At 44.6% G+C, this 24,051-nt stretch overlaps 1 protein-coding gene across 2 annotated transcripts in view; it reads right to left on the bottom strand.

The window, feature by feature from the left end:
- The window catches only part of LAMA2 (laminin subunit alpha 2), a 1,313,887-nt gene that overhangs the window by 850,017 nt on the left and 439,819 nt on the right, over positions 1 to 24,051 (bottom strand). For both annotated transcript variants that reach the window (XM_073575794.1, XM_073575795.1), the window contains exon 6: positions 1,879 to 1,968. In XM_073575794.1, the coding sequence (XP_073431895.1) occupies positions 1,879 to 1,968 (90 nt within the window). The remainder of the gene's footprint in view (positions 1 to 1,878; positions 1,969 to 24,051) is intronic.

Below are 24,051 nucleotides of genomic sequence, written 5' to 3'. Positions count from 1 at the left end.
TACTTTATAATAATTTAATGGTAAAAATGTAATTTTTTTATTAACTGCAAATTTTTCACTTGCTCAAGAGAAATTGGTGAAAATGAGCAATTTCTGCTAAATGCATTCATACCTAATTTGCTGTCGGAAGCTATTGTTTGGTCGTACAGATGGCAGAGCTTAAAAACTAAAAGGGCTATTTGATTTTTGGATCACACATTTTCCTAGAGTAGTTTGTGCACTTAGAGTGCGAAGTTTGTGCTTCTGAAGACACGCATCACATAAGTTATTAAATGAGCTCTTCCCACAACAGAAATACTAAACATGTGAGAGACAACTGCAGTTTAGGTAAACTTTGGGAGAGGGTCATATGGATTAGGGAGCATAGATTTCACTGGATTTCTTTGGGTGGAAGGAGCCATATTGCTTTTCCAGAACATTTGTACTACCAGTAATATCGATAAGATTGCAATTTTATAGGGCTTTTGTTAGTATATGGCTTATTCTTTGCATGATAGAACTTAACTTTAAATTTTGTTTGTGGATTATTTTGTGAACTGTGTCCACAGTCAATGATTTCTGGAATTATTCCTGAGCCCATACAGTTATTTCCACAAACAAATCATGTCTGTTTTTAATGCAGTGCTACCTGAGTACCCAGAGATCACAAGCATCTAATAATGACTGTTGGCCTTGTACCTTATGCACATGGCTTTCAAAAAAATCTTTGAATCTTTTGAGAATTTTATATACTGTATATACTGAATACAGTGGGATATTTAAAAGTCTTTGTAATTTTTCATTGTGGAACATTTCTCTGAAATTGTTCCACAATTTTTACACAGTTTTCCACAGAATGGTGATCAGCTGACCATATTGGCTTCTGAGAAATGATGCCTCTCCAGTCAAAAAATAACCCTCCAGATATTTTAGTGCTACCTACTTTTTCAGCCTTTTATGAACTCCCTCCCAACTTTTTCTGCAATCAGTTTCTAAATGGGATCATTTTTAAGTGATATGGAAGAAATGTCTAACTTTCTCCTTCTGATTTGTGCTCTATCGTCTGTTGAAAAGAAAAAATGGCTATAAAAAATTTCCAACCATTGAATTTTTGTTTTCTTGAAATTTTCCAACTCTTTAGGAAATTAGTTTGTGTTTGAATTGAATGAAATGCTAATATTGGTGGAATATGCACAAAAAAAAGTGGAAATAAGGTAAACCAACTTGGGTATGTGTACTGCACACAAGAGAACTGTGAGTGATTAGTTGGGTCTCAAACAGTGAGAAATCTCAAGCGAAATATCACATTAAAACCAATAGCTGTGCCACAATAACATTAGGTGGTAAAATCTAAAGCATTTTGCTTGAATGGGGTGTAATCCAAAAATAAAAAGAACAGTACATTTAATCAGCTAAAAGCAAACTAATATCAAACATTAATAAGCACACAGCTGGGACCTAAAGGTGTAGTCAGCCTTGGAAGTGCCCCATAATGAATGAAGAGTATTAAATAGCTATTCTCCATGGACTGGCTCTTTATAAATATGTATTTTTCTGATATATATTGTTTTGACCTACATTGTTTGAGATTCACTTTTCAATGTAAATTTATGTGCCTTTCTATGTACAAAGAATATAATTGCTAATATATGTGCAAATGCCGGTTATGTTACTTACTGAAGAGATATGTCTCTATTTAGCTTGTATAATGATTTTGTATTGAACGCTATTCTTGTACATTTTTCTGTCCGAATTACGCAAGTGTCACATTTTTCTCTTTTAAAATACAGCGTGGTATTTTACAATTGTATTACATGAGATTTTTCCTTTTATATGAGTGGTAAAATAAGATAAAAAATGCTGTCAATATGGTATATTATATTCTACTAATTTACTCACATTAGTTTTTGGATCCCACGGACAAGCCCTTGCATGACCATAGCAGATGCACATGCCGCCTACAGAAATATCTTTTATGGAGTAGAAATACTGAAAGAAAAGAAAATTGATATAAGTGCTTAGAAAATAACATATGCCACAATATGACTTCATTTAGTCTAATTTTACAGTTTTAATATGCATTCTTGCTAATGTACATGAGTAAACATTGGGTTGTAATCTGTGGGCTTTCTACAGTCAGACAACATAGAGCCTGGCAATTCCATAACATAAAGGGCTTCAGTTAAAGCACCACGCCAGCAGGGTTTTTATTTCAGAGCTGGAATGTCGCTTTAAATGTAAGTTCCCTGCGCTGATCACATACTCACCCTCTGGCGTCTTCACCGTTTTTCTGTGCTGCTCCAGTCCCACGACACCATCTTGTGAGCGCAGCTTCAGACTAGCTAAAAGTCAGAAGCTACATTACAAGCTCTCAATGTAAGTCTCTGAGATCCAGATCTAGTCTCGTGACATCCGCGTAGGTTATTGAAACACTGGAGCTGCCAATAGGTCAGTTTTCGTCTGAGACTAATGGGAGAAACATTGGAAAATGATGAAAGTGACTGCAGGTGACTGTGAGACTGGGCTGGGAATTATTTTTAAAACACGACTACAGCGATGCAAAAAAAAAGCTTTAGTGGTGCTTTAACCCCTTAAGCCCCAAGGGTGGTTTGCACGTTCATGACCGGGCCAATTTTTACAATTCTGACCACTGTCCCTTTATGAGGTTATAACTCTGAAACGCTTCCATGGATCCCGGTGATTCTGACACTGTTTTCTCGTGACATATTGTACTTCATGATAGTGGTAAAATTTCATTCATATAACTTGCGTTTATTTGTGAAAAAAATGGAAATTTGGCGAAAATTTTGAAAATTTCGCAATTTTCCAAATTTGAATTTTTATGCCCTTAAATCACAGAGATACGGCACACAAAAACTTAATAAATAACATTTCCCACATGTTTACTTTACATCAGCATAATTTTGGAACCAAAATTTTTTTTTGTTAGGAAGTTATTATAAGGGTTAAAAATTGACCAGCGATTTCTCATTTTTGCAACACCATTTTATTTTTACAGACCACATCACATTTGAAGCCACTTTGAGGGGTCTATATGATAGAAAATACCCAAAAGTGACACCATTCTAAAACCTGCTCCCGTCAAGGTGCTCAAAACCACATTCAAGAAGTTTATTAACCCCTTAGGTGCATCACAGGAATTTTTTGAATATTTAAAAAAATGAACATTTAACTTTTTTTCACACAAAAAATACTTCAGGTTCAATTTTTTTTATTTTACCAAGGGTAACAGGAGAAATTGGACTTCAAAACTTATTGTGCAATTTGTCCTGAGTACGCTGATACCTGATATGTGGGGGAAGACACTGTTTCGGCGCATGGCAGACCTCAGACGGGAAGGAGTGCCGTTTGACTTTTTCAATGCAAAATTGGCTGGAATTCAGATCGGACGCCATGTCGCGTTTGGAGAGCCCCTGATGTACCTAAACAGTGGAAACCCCCCACAAGTGACCCCATTTTGGAAACTAGACCCCCCAAGGAACTTATCTAGATATGTGGTGAAAACTTTGAACCCACAAGGGCTTCACAGAAGTTTATAGCGTACAGCGGTACAATTAAAAAATCATATTTTTTCCACAAAAATGATCTTTTCACCCACAATTTTTATTTTTCCAAGGGTAACAGGACCCTATAAGTTATTGTGCAATTTTTCCTGAGTACGCTGATACCCCATATGTGGGTGTAAATGACTATTTAGGCGCATGGCAGAGCTTGGAAGGGAAGCAGCGCCATTTGACGTTTTTGGCTGGAATTGAGATCGGACACCATGTCGCGATTGGAAAACCCCTGATGTACCAAAACAGTAGAAACCCCCCACATATGACACCATTTTGGAAACTAGACCCCCCAAGGAACTTATCTAGATGTGTGGTGAGCACTTTGAACCCCCCAGTGCTTCACAGAAGTTTATAACGCCCGGGCGTGAAAATAAAAAAATCGTATTTTTTACACAAACATGATCTTTTAGTCACCGATTTTTTTATTTTCCCAAGGGTACAAGGAGAAATTAGACCCCAAAATTTGTTGTCCAATTTGTCCTGAATACGCTGATACCTCATATGTGGGAGAAAACTACTGTATGGGCACACGTCGGGGCTCGGAAGGGAAGTAGTGACGTTTTGGAATGCAGACTTTGATGGAATGGTCTGCGGGTGTTATGTTTCTTTTGGAGAGCCCCTGATGTACCTAAACAGTGGAAACCCCCCACAAGTGACCCCATTTTGGAAACTATACCCACTAAGGAACTTATCTAGATGTGTGGTGAGCACTTTGAACCCCCAAGGGCTTCACAGAAGTTTATAATGCCCAGGCATGAAAATAAAAAAATCGTACTTTTTCCACAAACATGATCAATTAGTCTCCAATTTTTTTATTTTCCCAAGGGTAACAGGAGAAATTGGACCCCAAAAGTTGTTGTCCAATTTGTCCTGAGTACCCTGATACCTCATATGTGGGAGAAAACTACTGTATGGGGACACGTCGGGGCTCGGAAGGGAAGTAGTGACGTTTTGGAATGCATACTTTGATGGATTGGTCTGCATGTGCGTTTGGAGAGCCCCTGATGTACCTAAACTATTGAAACTCCCCACAAGTGACCCCGTTTTGGAAACTAGACCCCCCACGGAACTTATCTAGATGTGTGGTGAGCACTTTGAACCCCCAAGTGCTTCACAGAAGTTTATAACGCCTGGGCGTGAAAATAAAAAAAACATTTTTTTCCACAAAAATGATATTTTTGCCCCAATTTTTTATTTTCCTAAGGGTAACAGGAGAAATTGGACCACAAAAGTTGTTTTGCAATTTGTCCTGAGTATGCTGATGCCCTATATGTGGGGGTAAAACACTGTTTGGGCGCATGGCAGAGCTTGGAATGGAAGGAGCACCATATGACTTTTTCAACGCAGAATTGGCTGGAATTGAGATCAGACGCCATGTTGCATTTGGAGAGCCCCTGATCTGCCCAAACAGTGGAAATCCCCCAATTATAACTCCAACCCTAAGCCCAACACACTCCTAACCCTAATCTCAGCCCTTACCCTAGCCCTAACCCTAACCCTAGCCCTAACCCTAGCCCTAATGGGAAAATGGAAATTAATACATTTTTTTTATTTTATTATTTTTCCCTAACTAAGGGGTCATAACAGGGGGTTTGATTTACTATTTATGGCGATTTTTATGTTTGGCAGCTATAACACGCTAAAAGACGCTTTCTATTGTAAAAATAGTTTTTGCATCACCACATATTGACAGCTATAATTTTTCCGTATTTTGACCCATTGAGTCATGTGAGGTCTTATTCTTTGCGGGACAAGTTGACGTTTTTATTGGTGCCATTTTCGGGCACGTGACATTTTTTGATCGCTTTTTATTCCGATATTTGGGACGCAGAATGAACAAAAACCAGCGTTTCATGAATTTCTTTTGGGGGGTGCGTTTACATTGTTCCACGTGTGGTAAAATTGATAAAGCGGTTTCATTCTTCGAGTCAGTACAGTTACAGCAATACCTCATTTAGGTCTTTTTTTATGTTTTGGCGCTTTTATGCAATGAAAACTATTTTATATAAAAAATAATTATTTTTGCATCGCTTTATTCTGCGAGCTATAACTTTTTTATTTTTTGCGGATGACGCTGTATGGCGGCTCGTTTTTTGTGGGACAAGGTGCCGTTTTCAGAGGTACCATGGATATTTATATACGTCTTTTTGATCGCGCGTTATTGCACTTTTTGTTCGGTAGTATGATAATAAATCATTATTTTTTGCTTCGTTTGTTATTTTTATTTTTAAGGGGTTCACTAAAGGGGTTAACTAATGGGACAGTTTTATAGGGCGGGTCGTTACGGACGCGGCGATACCAAATATGTGTACTTTTATTGTTTTTTTTTATTATTTTCAAAAAATGAATTTATTGGGGAATATTTTTTTTTTTTACTAATTTATTTAGCGATTTTTTTTAAAATAATTTTTACACTTTTCTTTTTTTTTTAACTTTATTACATTGTCCCAGGTGGGATATCACTGTCCTGTGACAGATTGCTGATCTGTCACATCACAGGCACTGCTGCAGACTTCCTCATGCCTGCGCTTTGCAGCTCCCAACAGGCCCCAGAAGGTCCCCGTCGCCATCTTGGATCTGGGGGCCTGTAGGGAAAGAGCCCCCCGCAGCAGCGCTGCACATTGTGCTGCCGTGGGCGGCTCAGGGAAGCACCGACACCCGGCCGCGATCAACGGCGCTCACCACGTGAACGCCGCTGATCGTTATGACGTACTATCCCATCCCTGGGAATTAAGTTGCAGGGCACATGGATGGGATAGTACGTCTCATGGCAGAAAGGGGTTATTGTTAATAATAATACTAAAGTGAACATTTTATATTTTCAGAATTACAATGCTAACTATGAACGAAAATGAAAAGGGAGTTCTAGAATGAATTTAAAAATTACAATATATTAGAGAAGTACAACCTTATTAGTTGTTATTTTTGAATCAGAAATTAAAAAATACTAATTTATAATTGCTCATCTGTTTTTGAAATGCAACAAAGGTGAAAATCAATGTAGTGAGATACATTTCCCCTCATCACTTTTTTTAAATAACTGTCATAACATAACAAAAAAACTGGCAGCATCTCTGTATGTTAAAAAAAAGTATTAGACTAAAAACTTTAACTTGTGATTTTGTAATATAAAATTTCCCAAGATTCACATTTTCTTAAAAAAAAATCTTTTTAAGCGTACGTGCCCGCGATTAGGAATATCAGTGTTTTGGAGACAGCGTATTTTCTCTGCATCCAAAACACTGCATTCTACATTGCACTTTGTCATTTAGAAATTTTCATATTTAATGACCGTCTATTCAGGGAAAGCATGCAAGCGTCTCCACTGAAGAAACATGGTGCAGTTCGGAAACCGGCACCGCAAGTTAGTTTACACAGCATTAAAAAGAAGCACAGTTGGCATGGTATTTCTATAAATCCAATCCACTGTGTTTGTAATGTAGAACACAGCTATTTAAAAGCAGAAAAAATACACTGTATCTGGGGGGCACATGGCCTGAGAGTGCAGGTGTATGGTCGCATGCTGCTGGAGCTCTGCTGTTGCCAATTCTGGAATGCGTTCATTAAGTGACAAAAGGAGACCTGGACCAGCCATATTATACCTAAGACTTTCAAGACTTTTCCTGAACCCTTTTGGGTAAATCTGGACTCATATGGATATTCCATGACATATATATGCCATTCAACAGGAAGAAGGAAAACAAGCTTGCTTCATTGCCATCTTGGCCGCTGAAATCAATCACCTCTGTGGGTACCTTATTTCCTCCCCAGATAGAGACATGCCAAAGAAACTCCACAGACCTTCAACCTACTCCTGGACCTACCACCTGGCTCATCAAGATCCAATGAGACCACCACCTCCACCTGAGGTAAATAGAAAGAAACTCACCTTTGGAAGAAAAAGACCAGTGCTGACAGGAATTACTGAAGTAGCAGCAGTGAGTATACGACCTCTACTCCAGAAAAGCATGGCAAGCTTCACTAATGACACAGAGCACCATGCCAGCAATAGAGCCGATATCATTCAGAAGCCCGACTACTTAACAGCATAGGAAAAGTCCCTGCACTTGGAGAATCCCTTCTTCACTAACACTAGCAAAGCACCAAAATTGCATTGTTTAATAGCCAAGGGTCTGGATGCTGAGAATACAGCGCAGCTCTAAGGGGAAATTATGACAAAAGTGAGGAACTGTCTGATAATATCATTACATAAACTTTCAGTGCTAACCCTATTGACATTGACTCATCATTCAAATTTGGTGCATCTCAGACAAAGAATAAAAGAAAGAAGCTGGCAAGTGGCATAAAGGGAAACAGTGATGATAAAAAATGAAAATCCATTTCTGACAAACAATCTGATTTGGAAAAGGTTCTTTCTTTGCCTAAAAGCGAAGTTAAAACACTAAAGTTAATATTTACAGATCTAGAGGACTGCAACAGGTGGAACAATCTAAAATTTACTGTAATACCTGAGAATGCTCCACCATCAGAACTGGCTCCATATATTGAAGATTTAATACTTAAAACACTCCCATCAGTACCTAATGCAGAACTGACAATGGACAGATCCCATAGGCTACCAAAACCTAGTTTTCTACCAGTTGACACCCCAAGAAAAGCAATTGCGAGAATACATTACTTTCAGAGAAAGAACCACCTTGTGGACTACCTAAGGAAAAATAAAAATCTACCGCCTCCTTACCAGTCAATAAAAATGCTTCCAGACTTCTGAAAAGACACCCAAAATGCTAGCAAATTCTTTGCTGGCATACCTAGCATCTTAAGAGATAACAACATTTCATATAAATGGGGATTTCTGACTTGACTCTGTCTTCTTAGATGGAAAATTCAACCTTATTCAATACCCAGAGGATGGAACTTTTTAAAATTCCACAAGATTTCTGAGAATATTCATAATCCAGATCAAGGAAGAAAAGAAGACTCCTCTGAGTAAATCCATTTGAAGGTCTATCCGTAAATGAATACATAATAGTTTAATCGCGTAAATTAACATAATTTATTTTCTCTATGTTTTACCTTTTTTTTTCTAACAATGTCTTAATTCCAGGACTTAATGTAGAGCTTGCTGAACTTTTCTAACCCCCCTTTTTCAGGATGAGGTACTTGGGAACTCAAGATATTCAGTATTTTTAGATCCTCTTCAGAAAAGAAAAAGTCTGGTGTGATCACAGTTTTAAGTAACTCTGTTACCTTTCAATTAGTAGAGGAAATCCCTGACAATAATGGCCGATAACACATCATGATTTGAATCATAGACACAATAACTTCTACTTCAGTAAACTTATATGCAAATAACAGAGGCCAAATATCCTTTTTAAACAACTAATGAAAAAATACAGAAATATCAAAAAGGAAGCCTAATTTATTTTGTAGATTTTAATATAATCTGTGATCAAAATATGGGTTTTTCGGCTTCATCCAGATACAAAATGTTCACTTTTAAAAAATGTTAATTAAAGAGCAGTTATATGATGTATTTAGATGTTTAAACTTGATTTCAAGGGAATAATCATATTATTATGACAATCACAAGACATTTTCAAGAACAGACATGTTACACTGTTAGGGTTGGCGGAACCCACCAAGTAAAATATAATAATAAGGTGCGTTCGCAACCCGGAGTCCACTGTGTGGTGATGGAACCTGCTGCTAAGTAATGGTGGAACAAGATGGTGGGTGAGAACCGAAAAACATGCGGGTTAAATGTCACCCAGTGTGAACAGCGGCGTACTCTGTTGCACCACAGAGCCGCAGCAATAACATAAAAGGACGCTGTTCCCTGTTACTGTCAAGGTTACAGTCAGCAAGAACAGAAGCATGCAAAACACAGGGAACACCCAAAAAAGGCTAATAGCAAAAGTATAAATTTCATTATGTAACAAATTCACAACACTGCAAACACATTTAAAAACTTTTAAAATTGCAAAAAATGCAAGGAAACTTGACACCTGGCCCATAATAGGGTCATGCCCTTGCCACTCCACTATAAAAAAAAATCACTCTTTATATACAGGCACTGTTGAAAAATAGTTAAATCGATTGCAGTTACAATAGAAATGCAATAAATAAGCAGACTTACAATCCTGTTAATTAACAAATACACAAGACAGGGAGCAAAAATGCTCTACTACTATACATAAATACAGACCTGATATGATATTGAACCAGAAACACATAAAAATAGCCCCTTCTGTAGCAATATCAATTATGCTATCCCCTGAGGAAGCCAGGTCTTCTGGCGACACGCTTCGGGCTTATCTGTGCCCCTTCCTCCTCCACTGTGCCTTATTTTTCATCTTCATTATTCCATGGCTCTTTCCAGGCACTGCAATATGCAGACTTCACTTACGAGCACAGGTTGTATGGGATTCTCTCCCCTTTCCAACTAGGGGGATGCTAGTGATTTAGGTCACAAGGGTTTATGTTTACAGATTATTCTTTTCTGTGCCCCATTGATATGTGACCTTCAGTCTACAATATTGCACACAGTCTAGAGAGTATCCCACATAAAGTCAATTAAAACATAACCTTTAATGAACCATTAAAAGGACATAACACACAACACTAACTCTCTATATAACAAGTTTTAATTGACTTTATGTGGGATACTCTCTAGGCTGTGTGCAACATTTGACCCCTGAGGGTATTTTTGGAATAGTGTCAAAAAGCTCACACTCTAGCTGAGTGCACACTTCAGTCCACAATAGCAGTATATACCATATACAGCTGTTAGTATATCTCTAGGTTTTTCAGGTCAAGCCCTGTCTCTGAACAGACCCTCTTTTGCAGATTCAGGACATTTGGTCCTATCCACTGGACCCTTCTATTGAGCACTAAAAGAAATTTTTGTGGTATCATTATATTTGTTCTTTTTGCATATTTGATATTGCTACAGAAGGGGCTATTTTTATGTGTTTCCTGTTCAATATCATATCGGGTCTGTATTTATGTATAGTAGTAGAGCATTTTTGCTCCCTGTCTTGTGTATTTGTTAATCAACAGGATTGTAAGTCTGCTTATTTATTGCATTTCTATTGTAACTGCAATCGATTTAACTATTTGTCAACAGTGTCTGTATATAAAGAGTGATTTTTATAGTGGAGTGGCAAGGGCATGACCCAATTGTGTGCCATGTATCAAGTTTCCTTGCATTTTTTGCAATTTTAACCCTGCTGTTTTGTTTGTTTCCACTATACACTTGTACTGCTCAGGTCATTTTTGACCGGACCTATTAAAATGCTGTTTTAGCTACTTAAAAAATTTTTTCTGAATACCTGTTGCATTATTATACTGTATGTGAACATGGTTGGTCATTATAAAAAAAAATACGTAAAAAACTCAATTTTTTTATTTATTTTGTGTTTATAAAGGTTACAAGTAGTGTTGAGCATTCCGATACCGCAAGTATCGGGTATCGGCCGATATCAGCGGTATCGGAATTCCGATACTTAATTCCGATACTTTTTTCATATCGGATTCCGGGATCGGAATCGGAATAGGAAGTTCCCATCATGCTATGAGCCTGCTTGCTTTGATTAAGCCAATGGGAATCCTCCGAAGTGTGGGCACATCCTGTTAGGCATGTAGGCATGTTAACTATTGGCATGGCTGTGATTGGCTGCCGAAATGATGTCATGATGCACTATAAAAGCCACCGCAGCCGCCATTTCTGGTCACTCTGCTGTGAATTCAGTTAGGGACAGGCTGCTGTAGAAGACTGTGAGGGACAGTTAGAAATAGCGATTCTAAAAACAATATTGTGCTTTATCCAGGCTACATAAACCACCACTGTAGCTTGCTTTTCCCTAGCAGCGCTGTTTTCACAGCTGTCTGCAAGGGCTGTGTGAGTGCAGCTCACGCTGTGGAGTGGGTCCTGCAGCCACGTCAGGCTGTAGGCCACCCAGTGTGATCACTGCTGCCTCATACATCTTTTATTTTTTGAGCTGCATTTTTTAAATAATTTCAATCTAGTGTGCTTCCATCCGTATCCATATACGTTGGTTGCAAACACTAGTAGTAGACAGCGGAGCCTTTCTGCAGCCTTTCAGTGCTAGTGTCCACTTTGCTGCACTGTTCACGGCTGTCTGAGAGGTCTCTGACTGTGTGTGAGTGCAGCTCATGCTGAGTAGTGTGTCCTGCAGCTACGTCTGGCTGTAGGACGCTCAGCGTGCGTCACTGCCTCACACATATTTTTATTTGAGTGCAGCTCATTTTTTCTTCTATTAGTGTGCATCCATCCGTCTCCATCTACGGTGGTTGCAAACACTATATAGGAGTACACAGCGGAGCCTTTCTGCAGCCTGTCAGTGCCAGTGCCCACTTAGCTGCACTGTTGACGGCTGTCTGAGAGGTCTCTGACTGTGTGTGAGTGCAGCTCACGCTGAGTAGAGTGTCCTGCAGCTACGTCTGGTTGTAGGACGCTCAACGTGCGTCACTGCCTCACACATATTTGTCTCTGAGTGCAGCTCATTTTTTCTTCTCCTATTAGTGTGCATCCATCCGTATCCATCAACATTGGTTGGTTGCAAACACTATATAGGAGTAGATAGAGGAGCCTTTTTTTCTGGCTTGTGCCCTGCCGGCGCAGCCAGATTAGTATTACCCAATTTTTTTGGAGCCTCATCTTTTGCATTGTAGGTTACCTGCCTGCATTGTAATAGCTCCAAAAAGTTGGTGATACTATCAGTTTCAATTCTTTGTTCTCATACTTTGAGTTTGTTTCAAACAAAGAAACCACATAAAAAGTTCACCAAACACTACATTTTGAACTTGTGTAGGCCACATCAGCTCCTATTAAAGTCTAGTCCACACACACACACTTCATAAAATTAGTGTTTCTTGTACCTGTAACCAGCTGTTCAGGAATAAGCACACTAAGGCCCCCCTTTGTCCTTTTTTGCCTATCTTAAGCAGTCTTGCAAGATGAAGAAGGCAGGGAGTAAGGCGCGGGGGCGTGGGCGTGGGCGTGGAGTTTCAGCAGGGAGAGGACGTGGGGATTCTGCAGGGAGAGGACGTGGGGATTCTACAGGTAGAGGACGTGGGGATTCTGGGCCTGCTGCGGGCACCAGTGGATCAGCATCCCCCAGTTTTAGCAGGCAACAGTCCTTTATGCGCAGCTTTGTAGGACCTCAACGTACCCCACTGCTGCGGGAGGAACAAATTGAAGCCGTTGTCGGATGGATGGCAGCTAACGCATCGACTTCAATTACTTCCGCATCCTCTCAGGGTCAGAGCACCGAAGAGCAACCATCTGTCTCTTCACCACCTGCCAAAGTGCCCAGGCAGTCAGAGAGACATGGACAGGAGCCATCACAATCTCTACTTCTGTTCTCGGAATCTGTTGGCTTGGAAAGAGGGGGCCAGCCAAGCAGCATTCCTGAATGTGAAGAAGAGGGAGTATGCAGTGATGCGCAACTTCTTTGTCCCTCTGAATCTGAAGAGGCGAGTGGGCCAGTGCCTATGGTCAGCACACCTCAGTACGCATCAGATGATGACGAGACTCAGTTGCCACTTTCTGGTGCGTACGGTGCTGGCGAGACAACCCCGGAGAAGCAGCTGTTTGAAGAGGGGAGGGAAGATGATGAGGTCCTTGACCCATCATGGCGTGAGCAACAGGAAGGTGGTGGGAGCAGCTCGGAGGAAGAGATTCCCCTACCGGCCAAAACAGGAGGCAGAGGGAGGGGGAAGACTTGGTTGCCTGTACCCTCCACTTCGGCACCCGTTAGGAGCATTCCTCCTTCCAAAGGCAAACCGGGCGCTCACAAGAGTTGCAGTGCGTGGTCCTTTTTTGACACAGTTGCAGATGACATTTGCTTTGTCAAATGCAAGCTGTGTCATCAGAGAGTCAAAAGAGGGAGAAATGTCAGCAACCTCAATACCACAAATATGTGGAAACATGTGCGCACCAAGCACGAGTTGGAGTTGCATAGACACCCTCAAGACGTAGGCCAACGTACAGCACCACCTACCACCTCTTCAGTTCGTGTTGGGCCCTCTTCCTCCAGCTCACACACTGCTGGTTCGGCTTCCTCACAGGATCGCCAAGGAAGAACCTCTGCCACTGTTGTCCGGAGACCCTGTCAGATTCCACCCATAACAGCACGTTCCCATCCATCACAGCCATCGGTAGCACAGGCATGGGATAAAAGGCGCCCTTACTCGGCAAACCATCCCCGAGCACAGTCTCTGAATGCTGGCATTGCCAAACTTCTGGCAGTTGAAATGCTGTCATTCAGGCTGGTGGACACTGACACCTTCCGGGACTTAATGGCATTGGCAGTCCCCCAATACAACGTGCCCAGCCGCTTTTATTTCAGCAGGCGAGCCGTCCCTGCCCTGCAGAAACATGTTGAGGGCAAAATAAAACATGCGCTACTAAACGCCGTTAGTAGCAAGGTCCACCTGACCACCGATGCGTGGACCAGTAACCATGGACAGGGACGATACCTTTCCCTCACTGCCCACTGGGTCAATGTTGTGGAGCCGGGTACGGATCTGGAGAGTGGCGCTGTACGTGTTCTTCCAACGCCACGGATTGCAGGACTCCAGTCTGTACACATAGACTCCTCCTCCTACTCAAGTTCCTCAGAAACAGCAGAGCAGGAGCCTGTTACGACCGATATGAGCACAGCCGTGGCCAAACGTCAACAGGCTGTACTCAAATTAATTTCTTTGGGGAATCGAAGCCACACAGCGCAGGAGCTCTGGAATGCTATCAAGCTGGAGAGCGATGTGTGGTTTGGGCCAGCGAATCTCCAGCCGGGCTTGGTAGTGTGTGACAATGGCCGAAATCTGGTGGCAGCTCTTGGCCTAGGCAACCTCACACACATCCCATGTCTGGCACATGTTCTTAACTTGGTCGTGCAGAGCTTTCTGAGGGACTATCCGGATCTTGATGCACTGTTGCACAAGGTCCGCATAGAGTGCGCTCACTTGCGACGTTCCAGCACGGCAAGATCGCGCCTCGCTGCTCTGCAGCGACGATTTGGCCTTCCAGAACATCGCATCATATGTGACCTACCCACCCGGTGGAATTCAACGTTACATATGTTGGAGCGGTTGTGTGAGCAGCAGGCAGCAGTCATGGAGTACCAGCTGCATCAGGCGCAAACAAGTCGCACTGTGCGCCGTTCACACTTCAGCACCATTGAGTGGGCCTCTATGAAGGACATCTGCCTCGTTTTGCGTGCCTTCGATGAATCCACGCGGATGGCGAGTGCAGATGATGCACTAGTCAGCATGACTGTCCCCCTTATCTGCCTGCTTCAACAAACACTGCAAGCACTAAGGGATGAGGTTTCAGAAGAGGTGGAGGATGAGGAGTCCCAAATGCCATCTGCTTCTGGACAGTCTGCGCTACGTGTTTCCTCACAAAGGCCTAGGCAGGGGACACTTTGTGAGGAGGATGAGGAGGAGTCGATGGAGGAGGAAGACATCTCTCCAGAGGAGGGAGGTACACAAACCTCTACTCAGTATGTACAGCGAGGGTGGGGTGATGCAGAGCAGGTCGAGGTCACGCCTCAAACAGGGGACAGCGGTTCTTTGGCAGTTGGGAGTCTGCAGCACATGGTTGATTTCATGCTGCAGTGCCTGAGAAACGACCGCCGCATCGCCCACATTCTCGTCTCGGCTGATTATTGGGTGTACACCCTCCTAGATCCTCGCTACCGGGACAGCGTACAAAGGCTCATACCAACGTTGAACCGGGAGCGTAAAATGCGGGAGTACGAAGAGTCACTGGTGCAGTCCATAATGTTTTCCATTCCACCCGACAGCATTGTTGCAAGTGCTTTACAAAGCAGCTCTGTGCGTCGAGGCAGTGGAGGAAACTCTGCACAAAGAGGGAGCAGAGGCAGTGCCGCAGCACAAGGCAAGACCACTATGGCCCAAATGTGGCAAAGTTTTGTGTGTCCACCACAATTGTCTACACCATCAGCGACGCCTCGAGTCAGCAGGAGGCAACGCTTCCGTCAGATGGTGTCAGACTACATGTCTTGCCCTGTCGCTGTACTCCCAGATGGCTCTTCCCCCTTCAAGTTTTGGGTCTCTAAGCTGGATACATGGCCAGAGCTTAGCCAGTATGCATTGGAGGTGCTGGCTTGCCCTGCTGCCAGTGTATTATCGGAACGTGTCTTTAGTGCCGCAGGTGGTGTACTAACAGACCGTCGCACGCGACTATCTTCCGATAATGTTGACCGGCTGACTTTTCTGAAAATGAACAAGGCCTGGATCTCCAAAGACTTTGCCATTCCTCTTACAGACTAAATTAGTGGTTGGCAACTGTATCCAGGTCTGCTGGTGTGTTCATTTTTCTACCACCTGAACTATAATCCCTGTGCTTCAACACAGCCAGTTGTCGCTCAGATGTGTCGTCTGCACAGAGAAACACACTAGCTCCTGTGTTACTGGGGTTCAGTAATGCCAGCTGATCCCCTGCTGTGTGGACGGCAGAGTCACCAGCTCCATCAACATTCAAACCACTACTGATTTTTAACCGTGCCCAACTTAGGTCTCTGGCTCCACTGTCTCTACTATTTCCCCTGACCTCCAACCCCGCCATCTACATCTCTGAAGTGGCGTCAGCACAATCTACACTTGTTCCTGTGTTCCTGTGGCTCAGTCCCATCAGTTTATCCCCTGATGTGTGTCCGGCAAGGTCTCCTGCTCTGTCCACATTCCCATAACCAGTAGTGGGAATGAGGACAGAGCTGGCGAACTTGCCGGACAAACATCAGGGGATCAACTGATGGGACTGAGCACCAGTAACACAGGAACAAGTGTAGATTGTGCTGACGCCACTTCAGAGATGTAGCTGGCGGGGTTGGAGGCCAGGGTAAATAGTAGAGACAGTGGAGCCAGAGGCCTAAGTGGAGCATGGTTAGAATCAGTAGTAGTCCACAACCTCCATAAAAACCGCTGCCCATTGGCCTCTGCATGCGGCATGCGTAATCCTGGGCACCAACAGCGTCAGTTGGTGTTCAGAAGTGTCGTCTCCACAGAGCCAAACACATTCGTTCAAGTGTTAGTGGGGTTCAGCACTGCCAGCTGTTCCCCTGCTGTGGAGATGGCAAGTCTCCTGCTGCCTTCACCTGCCCAAATCCAGTAGGCCCCAGCCTGCTCCTCGCCTAATCCTGGGCTCCAACAGCGTCAGTTGGTGTTCAGAAGTGTCGTCTCCACAGAGCCAAACACATTCGTTCAAGTGTTAGTGGGGTTCAGCACTGCCAGCTGTTCCCCTGCTGTGGAGATGGCAAGTCTCCTGCTGCATTCACCTGCCAAAATCCAGTAGGCCCCAGCCTGCTCCTCGCCTAATCCTGGGCTCCAACAGCGTCAGTTGGTGTTCAGAAGTGTCGTCTCCACAGAGCCAAACACATTCGTTCAAGTGTTAGTGGGGTTCAGCACTGCCAGCTGTTCCCCTGCTGTGGAGATGGCAAGTCTCCTGCTGCCTTCACCTGCCAAAATCCAGTAGGCCCCAGCCTGCTCCTCGCCTAATCCTGGGCTCCAACAGCGTCAGTTGGTGTTCAGAAGTGTCGTCTCCACAGAGCCAAACACGTTCGTTCAAGTGTTAGTGGGGTTCAGCACTGCCAGCTGTTCCCCTGCTGTGGAGATGGCAAGTCTCCTGCTGCATTCACCTGCCAAAATCCAGTAGGCCCCAGCCTGCTCCTCGCCTAATCCTGGGCTCCAACAGCGTCAGTTGGTGTTCAGAAGTGTCGTCTCCACAGAACCAAACACATTCGTTCAAGTGTTAGTGGGGTTCAGCACTGCCAGCTGTTCCCCTGCTGTGGAGATGGCAAGTCTCCTGCTGCCTTCACCTGCCAAAATCCAGTAGGCCCCAGCCTGCTCCTCGCCTAATCCTGGGCTCCAACAGCGTCAGTTGGTGTTCAGAAGTGTCGTCTCCACAGAGCCAAACACATTCGTTCAAGTGTTAGTGGGGTTCAGCACTGCCAGCTGTTCCCCTGCTGTGGAGATGGCAAGTCTCCTGCTGCCTTCACCTGCCAAAATCCAGTAGGCCCCAGCCTGCTCCTCGCCTAATCCTGGGCTCCAACAGCGTCAGTTGGTGTTCAGAAGTGTCGTCTCCACAGAGCCAAACACATTCGTTCAAGTGTTAGTGGGGTTCAGCACTGCCAGCTGTTCCCCTGCTGTGGAGATGGCAAGTCTCCTGCTGCCTTCACCTGCCAAAATCCAGTAGGCCCCAGCCTGCTCCTCGCCTAATCCTGGGCTCCAACAGCGTCAGTTGGTGTTCAGAAGTGTCGTCTCCACAGAGCCAAACACATTCGTTCAAGTGTTAGTGGGGTTCAGCACTGCCAGCTGTTCCCCTGCTGTGGAGATGGCAAGTCTCCTGCTGCCTTCACCTGCCAAAATCCAGTAGGCCCCAGCCTGCTCCTCGCCTAATCCTGGGCTCCAACAGCGTCAGTTGGTGTTCAGAAGTGTCGTCTCCACAGAGCCAAACACATTCGTTCAAGTGTTAGTGGGGTTCAGCACTGCCAGCTGTTCCCCTGCTGTGGAGATGGCAAGTCTCCTGCTGCCTTCACCTGCCAAAATCCAGTAGGCCCCAGCCTGCTCCTCGCCTAATCCTGGGCTCCAACAGCGTCAGTTGGTGTTCAGAAGTGTCGTCTCCACAGAGCCAAACACGTTCGTTCAAGTGTTAGTGGGGTTCAGCACTGCCAGCTGTTCCCCTGCTGTGGAGATGGCAAGTCTCCTGCTGCCTTCACCTGCCAAAATCCAGTAGGCCCCAGCCTGCTCCTCGCCTAATCCTGGGCTCCAACAGCGTCAGTTGGTGTTCAGAAGTGTCGTCTCCACAGAACCAAACACATTCGTTCAAGTGTTAGTGGGGTTCAGCACTGCCAGCTGTTCCCCTGCTGTGGAGATGGCAAGTCTCCTGCTGCCTTCACCTGCCAAAATCCAGTAGGCCCCAGCCTGCTCCTCGCCTAATCCTGGGCTCCAACAGCGTCAGTTGGTGTTCAGAAGTGTCGTCTCCACAGAGCCAAACACATTCGTTCAAGTGTTAGTGGGGTTCAGCACTGCCAGCTGTTCCCCTGCTGTGGAGATGGCAGTCTCTCCTGCTGTCTCCGCATTACAAAGACAGTAGGCCTCTGCCTACACCCTCCTATTTCCTGGGCTTCAACACAGCCAGTTGTAGTTCGGAAGTGCCGTCCACACGGAAAGAGATACTTGCTCCCGTGTCTCAGTGGGGTTCAGTAACGTCAGCTGATCCCCTGCTGTGTGGATGGCAGTCTCTCCTGCTGTAAACTCATTCAAAATACAGTAGGCCTCTGCCTACACCCTCCTATTTCCTGGGCTTCAACACAGCCAGTTGTAGTTCGGAAGTGCCGTCCACACGGAAAGAGACACTTGCTCCCGTGTCTCAGTGGGGTTCAGTAACGTCAGCTGATCCCCTGCTGTGTGGATGGCAGTCTCTCCTGCTGTAAACTCATTCAAAATACAGTAGGCCTCTGCCTACACCCTCCTATTTCCTGGGCTTCAACACAGCCAGTTGTAGTTCGGAAGTGCCGTCCACACGGAAAGAGATACTTGCTCCCGTGTCTCAGTGGGGTTCAGTAACGTCAGCTGATCCCCTGCTGTGTGGATGGCAGTCTCTCCTGCTGTCACCTCATTCAAAATTCAGTAGGCCTCTGCCTACACCCTCCTATTTCCTGGGCTTCAACACAGCCAGTTGTAGTTCGGAAGTGCCGTCCACACGGAAAGAGATACTTGCTCCCGTGTCTCAGTGGGGTTCAGTAACGTCAGCTGATCCCCTGCTGTGTGGATGGCAGTCTCTCCTGCTGTCACCTCATTCAAAATTCAGTAGGCCTCTGCCTACACCCTCCTATTTCCTGGGCTTCAACACAGCCAGTTGTAGTTCGGAAGTGCCGTCCACACGGAAAGAGATACTTGCTCCCGTGTCTCAGTGGGGTTCAGTAACGTCAGCTGATCCCCTGCTGTGTGGATGGCAGTCTCTCCTGCTGTAAACTCATTCAAAATACAGTAGGCCTCTGCCTACACCCTCCTATTTCCTGGGCTTCAACACAGCCAGTTGTAGTTCGGAAGTGCCGTCCACACGGAAAGAGACACTTGCTCCCGTGTCTCAGTGGGGTTCAGTAACGTCAGCTGATCCCCTGCTGTGTGGATGGCAGTCTCTCCTGCTGTAAACTCATTCAAAATACAGTAGGCCTCTGCCTACACCCTCCTATTTCCTGGGCTTCAACACAGCCAGTTGTAGTTCGGAAGTGCCGTCCACACGGAAAGAGATACTTGCTCCCGTGTCTCAGTGGGGTTCAGTAACGTCAGCTGATCCCCTGCTGTGTGGATGGCAGTCTCTCCTGCTGTCACCTCATTCAAAATTCAGTAGGCCTCTGCCTACACCCTCCTATTTCCTGGGCTTCAACACAGCCAGTTGTAGTTCGGAAGTGCCGTCCACACGGAAAGAGATACTTGCTCCCGTGTCTCAGTGGGGTTCAGTAACGTCAGCTGATCCCCTGCTGTGTGGATGGCAGTCTCTCCTGCTGTCACCTCATTCAAAATTCAGTAGGCCTCTGCCTACACCCTCCTATTTCCTGGGCTTCAACACAGCCAGTTGTAGTTCGGAAGTGCCGTCCACACGGAAAGAGATACTTGCTCCCGTGTCTCAGTGGGGTTCAGTAACGTCAGCTGATCCCCTGCTTTGTGGATGGCAGTCTCTCCTGCTGTAAACTCATTCAAAATACAGTAGGCCTCTGCCTACACCCTCCTATTTCCTGGGCTTCAACACAGCCAGTTGTAGTTCGGAAGTGCCGTCAACACGGAAAGAGATACTTGCTCCCGTGTCTCAGTGGGGTTCAGTAATGTCAGCTGATCCCCTGCTGTGTGGATGGCAAAGTCTCCTGCTGCCTACACAGTCGTACCACTACTGATTTTTAACCGTGCTCCAATTAGGCCTGTGGCTCCACTGTCTCTCGTATTTCCCCTGTCCTCCAACCCTGCCAGTTACAGCTCCGAAGTGGCGTCTGCACAATCCACACTTGTTCCTGTGTTACAGGTGTTCAGTCCGATCAGTTAATCCCCTGATGTGTGTCCGGCAATGTCGCCTGCTCTGTCCACATTCCCATTATCGGAATGTGGACAGAGCAGGCGACATTGCCGGACACACATCAGGGGATTAACTGACCGGACTGAACACCTGTAACACAGGAACAAGTGTGGATTGTGCAGACGCCACTTCGGAGCTGTAACTGGCGGGGTTGGAGGACAGGGGAAATACGAAAATCAGTGAATCCACAGGCCTAAGTGGAGCTTGGTTCAAATTAGTAGTCTACAACCGATCTTAAAATTTCTTCAATGCAGCCTAAGCCTGCTCCGTGCTTGTCCCTGGGCTTCAACACAGCCAGTTGTTGCTCGGAAGTGCCGTCTTCACAGAGTAAAACACTAGCTCCTGTGTTTGTGGGGTTCAGTAACGTCAGCTGTTCCCCTGCTGTTTTGATGGCAATCTGTCCTGCTGCCTCCCAATTGACAGCACATCAGGCCTCAGCCTGCTAAGTGCTTGTCCTGGGCTCCAACATCGCCAGTTGCTGCTCATAACTGACTTTGGCACGGGTACTCCCTCCTGCCCAGCTTGGTTCCAGCCCTGCCTGCTGTTTCCGGGAAGTGTCAATGTCAGTTTGCCACCCCAAGTTGCCATGTCGTGTTGCGGTTGGGTTAGCCGAGGCTAGGGTGCCAGCAGTTTAGGTGCTTCCTATGTGGACTGCGGGTTCTGGTAAGAAAGGTTTGTTCCATAGTGCCAGTAGGACAAGCACCCCCTGTAGGACTGTGTGATTCGGTAACTGCGGCCAGCTTGCGGCATGCCAACTTTGCTTTTCAGGGGTAACTTCTGATACCCCTCCGGGTTCCAGCACCGTCAGCTGGTTCTCATCAGAGCCTTTGGCCTAGGTGCCTCCATCTCGGTATCCGAGTTCCAGCAACGTCTGCTGGTCCTTGGTAGTGCTTTGTAGCACAGGTACCTCCTGCTTAGTAACCGGGTTCCAGCACCGTCAGCTGGTCCTCGGTTGTGCCATTGGCTCTTATTCCTTCTGCTGCCCCTCCGGGTGCCAGCACTGTCAGCTGGTCCTCGCTATTTCCATTTGCTCTTGCAGCTTATGCTACCCCTCCGGGTTCCAGCACCGTCAGCTGGTTCTCGTCAGAGCCTTTGGCCTAGGTGCCTCCATCTCGGTATCCGAGTTCCGGCAACGTCTGCTGGTCCTTGGTAGTGCTTTGTAGCACAGGTACCTCCTGCTTAGTAACCGGGTTCCAGCACCGTCAGCTGGTCCTCGGTTGTGCCATTGGCTCTTATTCCTTCTGCTGCCCCTCCGGGTGCCAGCACTGTCAGCTGGTCCTCGCTATTTCCATTTGCTCTTGCAGCTTATGCTACCCCTCCGGGTTCCAGCACCGTCAGCTGGTTCTCGTCAGAGCGTTTGGCCTAGGTGCCTCCATCTCGGTATCCGAGTTCCGGCAACGTCTGCTGGTCCTTGGTAGTGCTTTGTAGCACAGGTACCTCCTGCTTAGTAACCGGGTTCCAGCACCGTCAGCTGGTCCTCGGTAGTGCCATTGGCTCTTGTTCCTTCTGCTGCCCCTCCGGGTGCCAGTACCGTCAGCTGGTTCAAGAGGACAAAGAACAGGAAGACAACCACCAAGATGCAGAACAACAAGAGAGAGAAGACAAAGAAGCATAAAAAAAACAAAGCAGAAGAACATTAAGCATAAGACTAATACTCTGAGCAAATGATATTATCTTATTTATAAGCAGAAGAAGACTAAGCAGTGTATGGGGGTGAGTCCGTTCCTCCTCGTGGTGCCCCTGGAAAAGGCCTGCTTCTGCAGGCCAAACTGAACGCGGACAAATCCTGTTGTAAATCTTTTGTGACAGGCAGAACGGAAGGTGTAAACTTCTAACTTTTCTAGATAACAACTACAGGAATGCCTGACACAAACAAGAATATGATGAAGAAGAATAGGAAGAAGATGAAGAAGCTGAATATGTAGAATAATAATTGTTGAATAAGAAGAATATGAAGAATGTAAGAAAAGGAAGAAGAAGAAGAAGAAGAAGAAGAAGAAGAAGAAGAAGAAGAAGAAGAAGAAGAAGAAGAATGTAAAAAAAGGAAGTAGAAGAAGAAGAAGAAGAATGTAAAAAAAGGAATAAGAAGAAGAATGTAAAAAAAGGAAGTAGAAGAAGAAGAAGAAGAATGTAAAAAAAGGAAGTAGAAGAAGAAGAAGAAGAATGTAAAAAAAGGAAGTAGAAGAAGAAGACATACATGTCTGGCAAAATATAAATGAGGCTAACATAGTCAATATCTTTGTAACTCCTAACATCTTTAAAAAAAAAAGTTTAATTCCTGCTATTCCATTTGATTGGGCTAAACCTCTATGGCTTTAATGTCTCCTCCACCTCCCACAATACATTCTACATTATTCTTAGTTGTTTTTCTTCATGTAGAATTAACCTACAAGGAAAGAAAGGTTTTTTTTTAATTCCGATATTTTGGCCCCATTGACTTGCATTGGTTCCCGGTATCGGAATCGGCGATACCGATACTTTTTTTTAAGATCGGCCGATCCATTCCGATCCGATATTTTCAAGTATCGGCTGGTATCGCTCAACTCTAGTTACAAGGGCTTATTGAATTCTGCACAGAAATTACAAATTTGAGCTTAACTAACTAACTAAAACAACAACTACTACTACTACTATAACAACTATAACTAACTATAACAAAATTAACTATAGTATAAAATGCGTGCAAACATTTTGAAAAAAATAGTAAAATTTTTTTTTTAAAAAATCAGTTTTTTTCAGAAAATCTTCACATAATTCTATTGTTTACATTCAGGACAACAATAATACACAAGTTTATAAGCCTCATACCAGTACAGATTTGCTTTCAAGGCTCAGATGTCTCCAGATCTTCTCTCCAACAAAACTGAGACTGAAATGGCTGGCTGAACTGCTTACTTACTGATAAGATAAGAAAAGAGACACCAGACACCACCCCCTGGAATGCTGAGATAGCAGAGAAGAAAACAAACATTTGGCAGACATGACTCATTAGCTTTTCAGGTCTGCTTTGCACAGAGAACCAACACAAGGAAATTAAAAAAAACTCTTTTCTTTTACAATATACAATGGTGACAACTGAATTTATTTATTTTTAGAGGAAAAGCAGGGTAAATAACATACAGAGAAAAAAAATTGCACAGAACTGTACTGAAAACCAATGCGTATGGTTTGTACTGAAAGCATGTGTAAATCTGCACCTAAAGCAACTGTTTACTTCATAAACAATAGTGTTATGGAAATATATATGTATTTCATGTAGATCTCACTTGCCTGCTATAGGCTATATACTCATGTACTCTGCTATAGGCTATATACTGCTATATACTCAGATATACTGCACACAGATACATATTCACAATTTGAACCTTGTAACTAGTTGGTGGAAATGACCTACTGCCACCCCCCATGAGA

The sequence above is a fragment of the Dendrobates tinctorius genome, unplaced genomic scaffold, assembly GCF_039654945.1.
Source record: "Dendrobates tinctorius isolate UK_male_01 unplaced genomic scaffold, ASM3965494v1 ptg000046l, whole genome shotgun sequence".
NCBI lineage: Eukaryota > Metazoa > Chordata > Amphibia > Anura > Dendrobatidae > Dendrobates > Dendrobates tinctorius.
This window is presented reverse-complemented; position numbering and strand designations above follow the sequence as displayed.